The sequence below is a fragment of the Triturus cristatus genome, chromosome 12 (assembly GCF_964204655.1).
Source record: "Triturus cristatus chromosome 12, aTriCri1.1, whole genome shotgun sequence".
NCBI classification, from domain to species: Eukaryota; Metazoa; Chordata; class Amphibia; order Caudata; family Salamandridae; genus Triturus; species Triturus cristatus.
In genome coordinates, this window is record NC_140595.1 from 597,448,054 (window position 1) to 597,460,269 (window position 12,216).

At 46.3% G+C, this 12,216-nt stretch overlaps 1 protein-coding gene across 1 annotated transcript; it reads left to right on the top strand.

The window, feature by feature from the left end:
• Positions 1 to 10,904: 10,904 nt before the first annotated feature.
• LOC146776344 (uncharacterized) lies at positions 10,905 to 11,902 on the top strand. The gene has a single exon (XM_085639965.1). It carries the CDS (start codon positions 10,959 to 10,961, stop codon positions 11,607 to 11,609), a length of 651 nt encoding a protein of 216 aa, XP_085496091.1. The 5' UTR covers positions 10,905 to 10,958; the 3' UTR covers positions 11,610 to 11,902.
• The last annotated feature ends 314 nt before the right edge of the window (positions 11,903 to 12,216 follow it).

Sequence of the window (12,216 nt, forward strand, 5' to 3'; positions counted from 1 at the left end):
GAGGCCCCCCATGGTCACTCCGCAGACGGCGGACCTCATTCTAGACGAACAATCTGGCTCTCGAGCGAAATGAGATGGGACTCCTGAAACTGGCATAGAGCTGAGTACACTTTCTCCCCCACCCGCCGAATTTAGACTTCAGTCCCGCTACTCGCTACAGCAGGAGCAACGCCCATTTTCCCTACTAATGGCCCGATTCGCATCTGGCCCAGTACGCATGCACCGCCGCCCCCTTCTTATATTGTTGTACCCCCCTTAATTGGGTAAACAGGTTTGGACGCATCGTCTTTGGCGATGGGCCCTAGGCATTGGGAATGTTCCCCGACCCCGATTGTTCAGTTGCTTGTCCCAGTTCAGCACTTCCCCCACCCCCGCATGGAATGACACGGAACCAGACATCCACTACTTATGACTACACAGCGTCGGGGGATTCAGACACCCTTAGCCAGCTAGTGCGACCGAGCTTTGCGCAACTCAATAGGCGTAGCTCCCGCGCATGGCGAGCAGGCGCACAGACATGACACCTCATACGACACACACTGATGTTACCATCCTCACCCTAAATGTTAGGGGGCTTCACACTCCACGCAAACAATATGCGGTGTACTCCTATGCAAAGCGTCACACCACCCCGATAGTTTTTCTACAAGAGACACATCTCATCGCGAAAGAGGTTGGGAAACTGCAGTCAAAATGGAGGGGTCTCATGTGCGCCACAACTTATTCTGCGTATGCACGAGGGGCGTTGATTTGGGTGCGACCAGGAACTCCCTTTCAGGAGCTTCGGAGGGTGGTCGACAAAGAAGGTAGATATGCACTGCTGGAGGGTCTGTTGGACGGGCAGGTAGTACTTCTCGGTAGCATTTACGCCCCTAATGTAGAACAAGACAAGTTTTGGGACCATCTCACAGTGGTCCTCGCCCCATTTGCTTCCATACCATGGGTCCTGGGAGGAGACTATAACTGCACGCTCGACCTGAACCTGGACCGCTCACACCCCCCTCCACCGCACTCCCCGGCACATAAGCAAACTGACAGGTTCCGGGCTTGGATTACACACTGGTCGCTCACCGATGCTTGGCGAATGCGCCACCCCCTGACCCGATTGTATTCCTTCCACTCCATCCCACACAATTTGCGCGTCCGTCTGGACCGATTTTTATGCTCGGCGACTATATTGCCCAAGATTACCCACACAGACTACTTGGGCAGGATCATATCCGATCACGATGCTCACATTCTCCAGTTACACTGGCGGCCCCCACACCCGCCGGTCCCCACCTGGCGCTTACCGCAGGACTGTCTGTCAGTCAGGAGAGTAGCATCCAAGACTATTTCACACGCAATTCGGGTACAGCATCATCCAAGCTAGTGGAATGAGATGGAAAGTGGTGGCCCGGGGAGAGTGCTTGAAGCAAATAACGGGAGTTAAGCGCATACTAGAACAGGCTCTCACCACTACGGAGCAACGCTTGGCGACTCTCACCAAACGGGATGTCACATCCGAAGGGGAGACGCAGCGTATAGCCGAAGCCAAAACTGCCTACCAAGCTGCTTCCGCGGATTTACGAAAGTACAACTTCCGATCATACGCTACACGGATGCATAAAGAGAGGGACAAGACAGGCACTCTCCTTGCATGGTTGGCCAGGCAGGACACGGACGTCAAGCCCATTACCGAGATACTGGACCCTGGGGGGATGTTAGTGCGTTCCCAGGCGGGGATTCTTGGGGCTTTCCGCGACTACTATGCGGAGACATATAGCGACCCCGCCTCTACCCCGCAAACTGTAGTGGATCGATTTCTCGATCCTCTACTTATCCCAACAATCACGAGGACAGAGAGGGAGGCTTTAGACGTCGTAATAACCTCGGCAGATGTGACACGGGCCCTGCATGCCCTAGCCCGAAATAAGGCTCCGGGACTAGATGGGTTCCCATTAGATATTACACGACATTCTCAGTGCACCTAGTCCCTCGCTTGGTAGAGGTGTTTGCGGCGGCACTGAAGCAGGGAGAACTACCGAAATCCATGCGAGAATCCGTAATTGTGACGTTCCTGAAACCACATAGGGACCCGCAGCAAATGGCCTCCTATAGCCCCATATCGCTGTTGTCCGCCGATTGCAAACTCCTCGGGAAGACACTGGCGGATAGATACGTACAAATCATACGCTCCCTGGTCCACCCGGATCAGTGCGGATTTATACCCGGCAGACGCACGTCCCAGAACATACGTCGGGTTTTCCACATCCAGGATCAGGTAAGGGGGATATACCCTCGAGCGGCCAGTCTCATCCTAGATCTTGAGAAGGCCTTCGATTCCCTCACATGGCAGTTTTTGTTTTCTGTGCTGCAGCGAGCGGGCATTGGGCCCACCCTCCTAGCTTATACGCGCCTACTGTACACCGGGCTGACTTCGCGGATACGCCTAGGCCGGTACATATCGACGGAGTTTGCGGTTCAGAGAGGCACGCGACAGGGCTGCCCGTTGTCCCCTCTACTTTTTGCTCTGGCGGTGGAGCCTCTCGCCATACGACATCGGCGGGAAGGGGAGAGCTGGGGCATCCCGATAGCAGGCACAGTGCATAGTGTTTCCTTATACGCTGATGACTTGTTGATTTATGTGCGGGACATCACGGACGACCTGACTCCCCTCTGGGAAACTTTGACGGAATTTACCGCGGCCTCGAGACTACGGGTGAATTGGGATAAGTCCACGATTTATCCGCTGCATCCGGATCTGCCCCCACGGGAGGTTCGCCTGGGTGCTCAGCGGGTGCCCTGGAGCGCGGAGGCCCCCCGATACCTCGGGATCCGTCTCTACCACTCCTCCGCAGATATGTTCGAGGGTAACCATAGCAGGGCATTGGCGAGTCTTAGGGCCACGGTCGGATTTTGGAAGAGCCTTCCATTGGCTCCAATTGGGAGAGTGGCATTGGCCAAAATGATCATGGTTCCAAGATTGTTGTATTTCTTTACCAATCTGCCAGTAATCCCGCCCAGAGCCTTTTTTCGGGATCTAGACTCCCTCCTCAGTGCGCTCATTTGGGGGTCCGCCAGACACAGAATAGCCCTGACAAAATTGCAGCTGCCCACCACACAGGGCGGCTTGGGAACCCCCTCATTCGAGGCCTACTTCTTGGCAGCACAGCTGCAATGGCTGTCTCACTGGGCGGCAGACAGGTATACTGTGGAAACTCGCACCATCGCAGGACGGATATCGGTTCCGGAGATCCGTCGCCTACTCCTCCCCGGCACTAAACCAAAACGCACATATCCTCTACAGGTGTCAGTGGCACGTAGGTGCATGCTGCGGATACACCGCATGTCCCCGGGGACGCCGTTGTACTCCCCTCTACCCACTCTAGTGGGATGGCCCAAACAGGAACACTACTACACACATAGCACGCTTCGCACGTGGACATCGTGTGGCTTAACGGAGGTGGAGTCCCTTTTCGAGGACGGGCAACTACGACCGTTCCATAGCCTTGTGGAGGAGTACGATCTTCCCCCAGGACAATTCCTGCTTCACCGCCAACTCCTAGATAGCTACCGACCGTATCAGGACCTAATCAAAGGGGAACCACAAACACATCCAGTTATCCACACGATTCTACACATGGGAGCAGGGCGCCATCTAACTACATGGCTTTATAAAGCCATACGGGAACTGACTAATAAGCCACTGGAGACCCTGCGAGCCACCTGGGAGGCTGAAATCGGGCGGGTGCTCCATGAGGGGGAGTGGGAGAGAGCTCTAAAGTACCCTAAGAAGGTCTCTAGAAACGCACGCTTTAAAAACATTCAATATTATATCCTGCACAGGGCCTATTTAAAACTTGCACGCCTCCAACGATTCTACCCTGACACTCAGTTCCTATGCCCCAGATGCCATGAGCGGAATGCAGATTTCCGACATATGTTTTGGAATTGCTCCGTCATTAAAATTTTCTGGCACCACATTCACACTGCTTTGGGTACCCTCACAGGGCTAACCTGCAAGAACACATGGGAGGCCAGCGCCATAGGCATCTTTCGCGCAGGTAAGCAGCACAGGGTGCAGACTCGCTTCCTCTCCCTAGCGGTGCTCTTAGCCAAACGCAGCATCGCCATGCATTGGCGTTCCCCCACCGGTCCACCGTTGGCGGCTTGGGTGAGAGCTACACACAAATGGGCGGCGGCGGAGGAGGAGACATTGCGGGAGGAGGAGGTAAGAGGGATCCGCAAACACCCTATATCAATGGAATGGGCCATGCTATTATATCAGTTCAAGCAGCTATCCCCGGGAGCAGACCCAACAGACGGCCCGCCCACATCGTCAGTCCTGCACACGCAGTCACAGACCCTGCCTAACTAATCTCTCGGAATCCCGACCACATGAGCTCATAACAAGCCCCAGCATCAGGTATATTATCGCAGTTTTAGGTCGAACCAAATAGGATAGGCAATCATGAGTCACAGAGGTGCCTTACCCATACGACGTTTCATACCCTCGCTAGCGTAACTGGATAAGTTCTTCCATGCCCGTCCCCTAGTTTATGCCCGCGTTACACCCCAGTTCCTGTGCCATATCTGGAACCCGAGACAGCAGGGTATATACGTCACGATATATCTGTACATTGCTTATGCTCCCCGTTGACGAATCCCCAGTATATACAGTTGCTATGTACCACTACTGGATGTGCAATCTGACACGACTATTTGAAAGTTTTGTATGATGTACAATATATGCAATATGAAAATGGCAATAAAAATAAGTTTAAAAAAAAAAAAAGTACATTTGCCGTTTGAGAAGATGTCACGTGAAATACCGTAGATTTGGATGTGGGTGTACGATGAAAATGGCAATTGTTCGTATGTGTGCCAAAGATCAATTTTATTAATGCAACAGAAATCTCAAAATCAACTTTACAATTCATTAAAAAGTAGAAAAATGTAATTAAAAGGGTGCCAATTACCAGGGATCAGTGCACTTAATTCTTAATTTTCATGTATCACTCAGGCTACTGCACCCTAAACCCGTCAGGAAATAAAAATAGGAAATAAAGGAAGTGTATTGCATGGACAGTATAGGGTGGAGACCCACTTTGGGGTCAATCTCACTCCAGGTAAACATAGGGTGTGCCTATGCAGCACCTGATTGGAGGCTAGGTTTCGGTCGATTATGACTAAGGCAATCCAGGCACTGCCCAAATCCCAGCCAAACCCAACTGGAAGCCTAAAAAACATACGGTACAGACGCTAAAGTCAACGACGGCTTTGGTCGTCGCACTCGTAGCAACATTTCATAGGATCCACAGATCCAAACTTCTCTGTAAGCAAACAAGTTCAGAGTACCTGCATTTCTTTAACTTGAAAGGACGAGTAACTGCACTTTTCAGCACAGGAGCAATACTGGTAATGGAACCTGCACATCTGATACTCTGGGATATTGATTGCCTGCAATTATGAATTCCCATTTAAACCACTGAACATGATCATACTTTTCCCCTCAAAAGTAGTAACAGTATTACTATTAAGTCGATTGCTTGCCACGTTTGTCTAAGGCCAACATTAAATCTCCCCACATGAACCTACAGCATTTGTTTCACAGAGTCGAGTCCTACCCTTGGACGACGACCTACTTGAATCAAGAGAGTATTTTGCCCAGTCGCAACGCAAGCTGCTAGAGATTCTCAGGGCAGTATTTTTGTAACACCGCCCCCACCCCAACCACAAAATAATAATTACAACTCGGTAATCTGCAAGCTTTTTTTAGAAAGGAGTTTAAGGGGAGTATTATGTTTATTAGGCAGAAGGGGTTAAAGGTAGCCAAAAAGTGCGCCTTAGCTAGTCCCAAATGGAACAGGGGCAGCAGTGTACAGAGAGAAAGGTTGAGCGCAGTGCTCCCCTTTGTATCTGCTGCTATCGCAACTTCCTTTCCCTGTCAACAGACGTGCGGCTGGTATCTTTTTAAAAATAATTATCATTCAAAATGTACAGCTCTGCCTTGTCGCGGACGCTGACTAAGTTTTGTGTGGAGAAACAGTGACCCCTTCTGGTCATAGGCAACCGGCACGTCATCCACACGTGCAAGAAAACGCATGTGCAGTCAGTCCTTCTTAATGGGCATTAACATCTGATCTGGGACATAAGTTAACAGAACTCAAACAAAACCCAAGCTAATAGAAGACAAGCATTGGCAAAGCCAATAGGTTTCGCCTTTTGGATATGCCAATGCAGATGCAGACCTAATGGCTATGCTAATGCTAATCACAAAAAGAAAAAGCTAATGTGAAAAAAATCCTGAAAAACAATGATTATATTCCGTCGTTTTACATAGCGCGAACTTGACCCCAACGTATAAGTTATCAGAGCGCTTTACATGAGCACAGCTGCGTTACACACAGACACGTTCATTTGTGTTTTGTTAGGCACGGGGAGATTAAGTGATTTGCCCAGAATCACAGGATGTTGTGCGTAACTGCCGAGACTCGAACCTGGTTCCCCAGATTTGAGATCGACCGCTCTAATCGTTAGGATATATCCTCTCCCTAAAGCACTGTCTAGCCGAGACCTTAAAACAGATCGGATGGCCCAGGACCCCATTTTTTTTTTTTTAATCTACCGTGTGTTAAGAGTCAAAGCCGGAGCAATTTTGCTCCGTCTTAAGTCACGGAACAGCACCAATTCGAATACTTCTAAAAGTATAAATATAAATATTTCTTGGAGATACAATGATTTTTTACTATACAATATGGGATAATGGTATACGTTTTTGGCGATTAAGGAAATAAATCCATCAATCTCCAATCAGGTATAAATGAGTTTAGCGAAATATGGATAATCAGCAGGAGAATCGGGGGCCTTGAGGAGGTGAAGACATTCCAATAACTAGCAGCGATCCTGCAATCCTATTCAGGGAGGGAGAACTTATTACCTACTGTAATTCAATCTTGCTGCTCTGGTGAGTAACAAAAAAATACTTTAAAAAAATATTAACAGTCAGAAGAAAAAGTCTATACCACACGATCGACTGCAGCTATGGAACATACATGTTTGCATTACACATCATTACGTTTGACTGTTCCAACTTTCTTTGGAATAGAATCGAAATAGTTTGAGGTTAGATATCAGCCCTACTTAATTGCCCTTCAAAATTCTTCAACTGCATCACAATAACAAGCACCAACGTGTTTAATAATTTGGAAGGATGCCTGATTGCGAATGTTATTTAATGCCTCAGAACCAGGAGAATGTGCGGACTATTTCTTTTGTACTATGTATTCTCCCCCTCCTTCAACAGTGTAACTTCTATGATACATAACAATTCTAAAGATGTTACTGGTCTTAGGGTGTGGACTTGCCTCAGGTATGTACTGACTAAGAAGACGAATGAAAAGGTAATGGGAACTGTGGGTACCCAGACCAAAGTCCGCATGGGAACCAGCTGACCACACTGCCTTCCAGTACAGTCTGTTCAAGGAAATTCCAAGCACCACCGAAGCAAGGCAGCAAAACAACCCAGCAAGGAAAACAAGTAACGAGCAGGAACAAGAACCCAATCCACAGCCACAAAGGCAACCCAAAACTAACAAGAGGAAAGAGCAGAACAAACAGAGCTCAACCGAAGACCTATAACTCCACAGGACCTAGGACTCCAGTTTACCACTGACACCAAAGAAAAAGAAGCTCATAAAAAGGAAGAAAATAAGTTACTTACCTGTAACCGTAGTTCTTCAGTATTGGTATCTTTCCTAAATTCACAGTCTTGACTCATTCCCCGTCGCAGTGGGAGTCCCACGGTAACATACAAAGCAGAAGTCAAAAGACCTGAATAGAAGTCAATGTTAAAACAACATTCACCTAAATAACCTATCCTTTTATTTATTAAGACCCAAAGTCCAGCCAATCAGGCGACAGCACTCTTTAGAACCCTCAACACAGAGGCTTCAGTCCCTCAGATTTTCTAGCACAAGCAGGATATAAGACTTTAGAGAACAAGAAGAGCTTCTAGGAGGAGGACGGTGAGTCGCATGTGCATCTATGAAAGGTTACCAAACAAACAGAGTATAGTAGGGTCTAAGGGAAAAATTTTAATGACCTGCCACAGTTCTATTCCCCAATATCTACAATATCTTTAACCTAGTGAACTGGGGGTCTTCCAACAAGGTACCCACAAGTGCCTAGGGCTATAAGGGACAGAAATAAAGAAGCCAAGAAAATAATATTGTGAAAGTATAGGGACCCTTGAGCAGAGCTTGGATTCCCATCAATTGTCTAAGTGATCAATCTTATCATCTGGTCATCCACCTAAACGAATGATATGTCTCTTGATCATAGAGACTATCTTCAAGGGAAAGCTCTCTCGTTAGAATCAGCGAAGGAGCGCCAAACAGTGAAAAAATGATCACATAGAAAAATTGTGCAGTGCATTGAAAAGTGAGTGCAGTGTTTAAAATAAGAGTTGTGAGAAGAAAACGACTGTTTAATGAAAATATCGCCTCACACAATAAATGAAACCAAACAACAGTGCAAAAAGCAGTGTTAACAAACAACTGCTATTCATCAAGGTCGACACGTTTCAGCCAAACAGGACATTTTTTTGCCCATGGCTTTCTTCAGGACCTAAGTTGTCAAATATTGCTACTGCATGGATGCATCAACTAATGACAGAATGTGTAAAAAACAAAATTGAATAAATGTCCACATATCACCACTAAACGGTTGGATTTAATACAACCTTTCTTTACAGATCCTCCGCTTCAAGGGATGCAGAAGGCATCTAAAGAAAAACATAAATAGCAACAATATTCCTACTGTTTTAGCTTCTTACAAACGGAAGATCTGTATTTTGTACTCAAACACTAGACCACCTAGCTTGTTAACCAATGGTCTGTATTAGCATATCAAATATATATTGCTGCTCACCCGTCTTGATCGGGGACTGGACCTCACCTCGCCTGGAACCTTGCTCAGGAATACGAGCCCCCGCTCTATAAAAGAAAGCAAACAAAAAAGGGGGAAAAAAACATTCCCAGCTGTGATCAATCTTGATCTCCACAACCAAAACTGCGTCAACTCCCCTGTACTGCTGTTAAAAATGTGTGCCCAAATCACAATGTGATGTAATGTGTTTCTTGCCAGTATTCACACAGACCTCATTTCCATTTTGAGTCTTTTAACAAATGTCAATAAACTTATACCGTTCTGTTCAATTTATAGGAAGAAACAAGCCCGTGTGTTAAGGACTCCCTGCACATTATGACTTTGCCTAAGAGTCTTGAACAGAGGATCTTAGTGACATGAAAGAATGAATCAAAAACATAATTCAGTTTACTCCTCTGTCTGTCAAGAAGTAACTGCACGTAGTGGCCTTGCCTTTACATCCTGGATAATGGATCTCGCTGACACGAAGAATTCTGTTGTCTATCCATATTGTGACTAGTTATTAATTCAAATACAGTTCTAGCCCCCAGAAACGGAAAACGGGTGACGAGCCATGACAGTCTTCACAAAAAGCTAATTTCTATTTTAAGTCTTTTAACGAGTGTTACTAAAATTACACCGTTCGGTTCAATTTATAGAAAGGCACTAGGACGTCTAATAAGGATTCCCTGCACATTATGACCTTGCCTTTAAGACTTAAACAAAGGGTCTCAGTGACCCGAAATAATGAATCAATAACATAATACAGTTTACTCCTCTGTCTGACAAAGAGGACCTGCACGTTGTTGCCTAGGCTTAAAATCTCGCATAATGGATCTCGCTAACACGAAAAGAACTCAATTGTCTGTCCATATTATCACTAGTTCTTGCTACAAATAAAATTCTGGCCCCATAAAGCGGAAAGCAGGAAAAGAGCCATGAAAGCAAAATAACTCGGAGTATAAAAGCTCCACTATACCGACTGACGAAAACAGAGTCTGCATGCCCCTACCTCTCCGTCGTTGCCTCCGGCGTTCATCTGAGTCGAGGGTGGAGGTAACGATCGGTCCAGGGGGCTTGCTATAAATGCTGTCAACTGCCGCGTCCACATGTGTTCCGCGTTAGTGCAGAGGCTCGTCCCTTGGTGATCACGTCACTAAAACTACAACATGACGTAATCAAAATGGCGATTATAGTTCTCTCCAATGCTTCGCTACTAATCAAAAAACACCTCCGATGTGGTAATAAATACATTTAAAGGCTAAAATTACATCGACCTAGTGAATGGAACTTGCTCATTAAGGCTCACTCAAAAAAGACCTAGCACCTCAGACGGCCGTAAATAAATCACGTAGGCCGACATAACGTCCTGCCATAAACGGCTACTATGTGACTACAAAAAGGCGTCACAGAGATGTCAATAGTAGTTCCTTTCTAGATTCTAATACTGTGCTCATCTAGTATAGATAATCTATTTCACGGTCGAAAAATAATCTATTTCACAGTCGAAAAATACAGCTGTCCAGTGCCAAAGATACGTGCAACAGATAGATCCACCATACTCCTATCATAGGCGCAAAACCAAGTTCAGTGCACCGGACTAACTTCAAAAATGTCAGCTAGAAACACCTATAAATTACACTCACTGTTTCAAAGAGATCTTATGTAACATCTAAGTCTACTCACTAGCATTGTAAAAGCGGTTGGTGTTGACTATACTCTTCTGCTTGCTACTGCTCTGCTGGCTCCTGTGCTAGACCTATAGTACTACTAATTTATGTCCAATGTGACATAAATAAAAAGTGAGGTGAAATACTATCAACTTTAACAGCCTTAAGGTACACTACGCTTGTCCAGATAGATCACATCAAAGACTATTGATTCAAGAAAGCGTGATGGTTGTTAAATATACTCTTCTGTTTGATGTTGTGCAGTTGTCTAGTGTACTAGTCCTGCTAGCTAGTGCCACTCTTTTATAACACTTTTGCTGCTGGACTGGAAGTGAACTGTTCCATTCTGAGGGTGTGAGTGCAGCGGAGCAACATAAAATGTCTTACCGTGGAGGCGGTGGTGGCTTCAATCGAGGCGGCGGTGGATATCGAGGAGGAGGTGGCGATCGGGGTGGTGGACGTGTTGGCGGTTTCAGAGGTGGTGGACGTGGTGGCGGTTTCAGAGGTGGTGGACGTGGTGGCGGTTTTGGGCGTGGAGGTTTTAATAGAGGATATGACCAAGGACCACCAGAGAGCGTTGTTGTGGTTGGAGAGTTTATGCATCCATGCGAAGACGATGCTGTGTGTAAATGTACAGCAGAAGAGAACAGGGTTCCCTACTTCAACGCGCCCATCTATTTAGCAAACAAAGAGCAAATTGGGAAAGTGGATGAAATCTTTGGACAGCTTAGAGACTTTTATTTTTCAGTAAAGCTGTCAGAAAATATGAAGCCCTCTTCTTTCAAGAAGCTACAGAAGTTTTACATAGATCCAATGAAATTGCTGCCCTTGCAAAGATTTCTACCTCAGCCCCCAGGACAAAGAGGTGGCCGTGGAGGAGGCAGAGGAGGCAGGGGAGGCAGACGAGGTGGAGGAAGGGGCGGTGGAAGAGGATTTGGTAGAGGTGGCTTCAGAGGTGGAAGAGGAGGCGGTGGAGGTTTCAGAGGCAGAGGTGGAGGTGGTGGTCGTGGATTCAGAGGTGGACGTTGAAGCATTTATGGACCTCTCTGGTGTAAATCTGGACCTATTTCTAATCGCTCCGCAGGAGTAAATTGTGCAACTGCCATATTCTGATGGCACTGGACTGATAAAGCCACTGTTTGCATGATGTTACATGCCAGAAAATTGTGCACTTGCACATATAAGCAAAGGCATTTCTTGAAATTGAGCAGTGAAACAAGTGATGTCCTACTCTTGAATTCCTCAAATGTTCTTTTTAAATGGACTTTTTTTATTCTGCATCAGTTTATGGAGGACGATTTATCATCTGTGTTTTTTTATATCTTCTCCATTAGCCCATAACAAAAACTTTGAACAATGGAAATAAGTTTACAGGACTAATTGTTAGTCCTTGGTAAGCTGCTTATAACACCCATCTCATCCCCAGTAAACAATGTCACTTAAAAAAAAAAAAAGAGAAATAAATAAATAAATAAATAACACTTTTGTGAGATAGAATACTTAGGGTGGAAAGCTGCAGAATAGTCAATAAAGTTTTGCATTAAGCTACAGAGTTCCTTCGCTAACTCTAATTAGTTGGCAGAAATGGAAAATCTCCCGCATCATACAACTACAGGCTTGTCCCTGGTATCTCATC

What these genes read in the sequence shown, in the direction of transcription:
- LOC146776344 (XM_085639965.1), top strand. Translation starts at nt 10,959, where the DNA reads ATGTCTTACCGTGGAGGCGGTGGTGGCTTCAATCGAGGCGGCGGTGGA.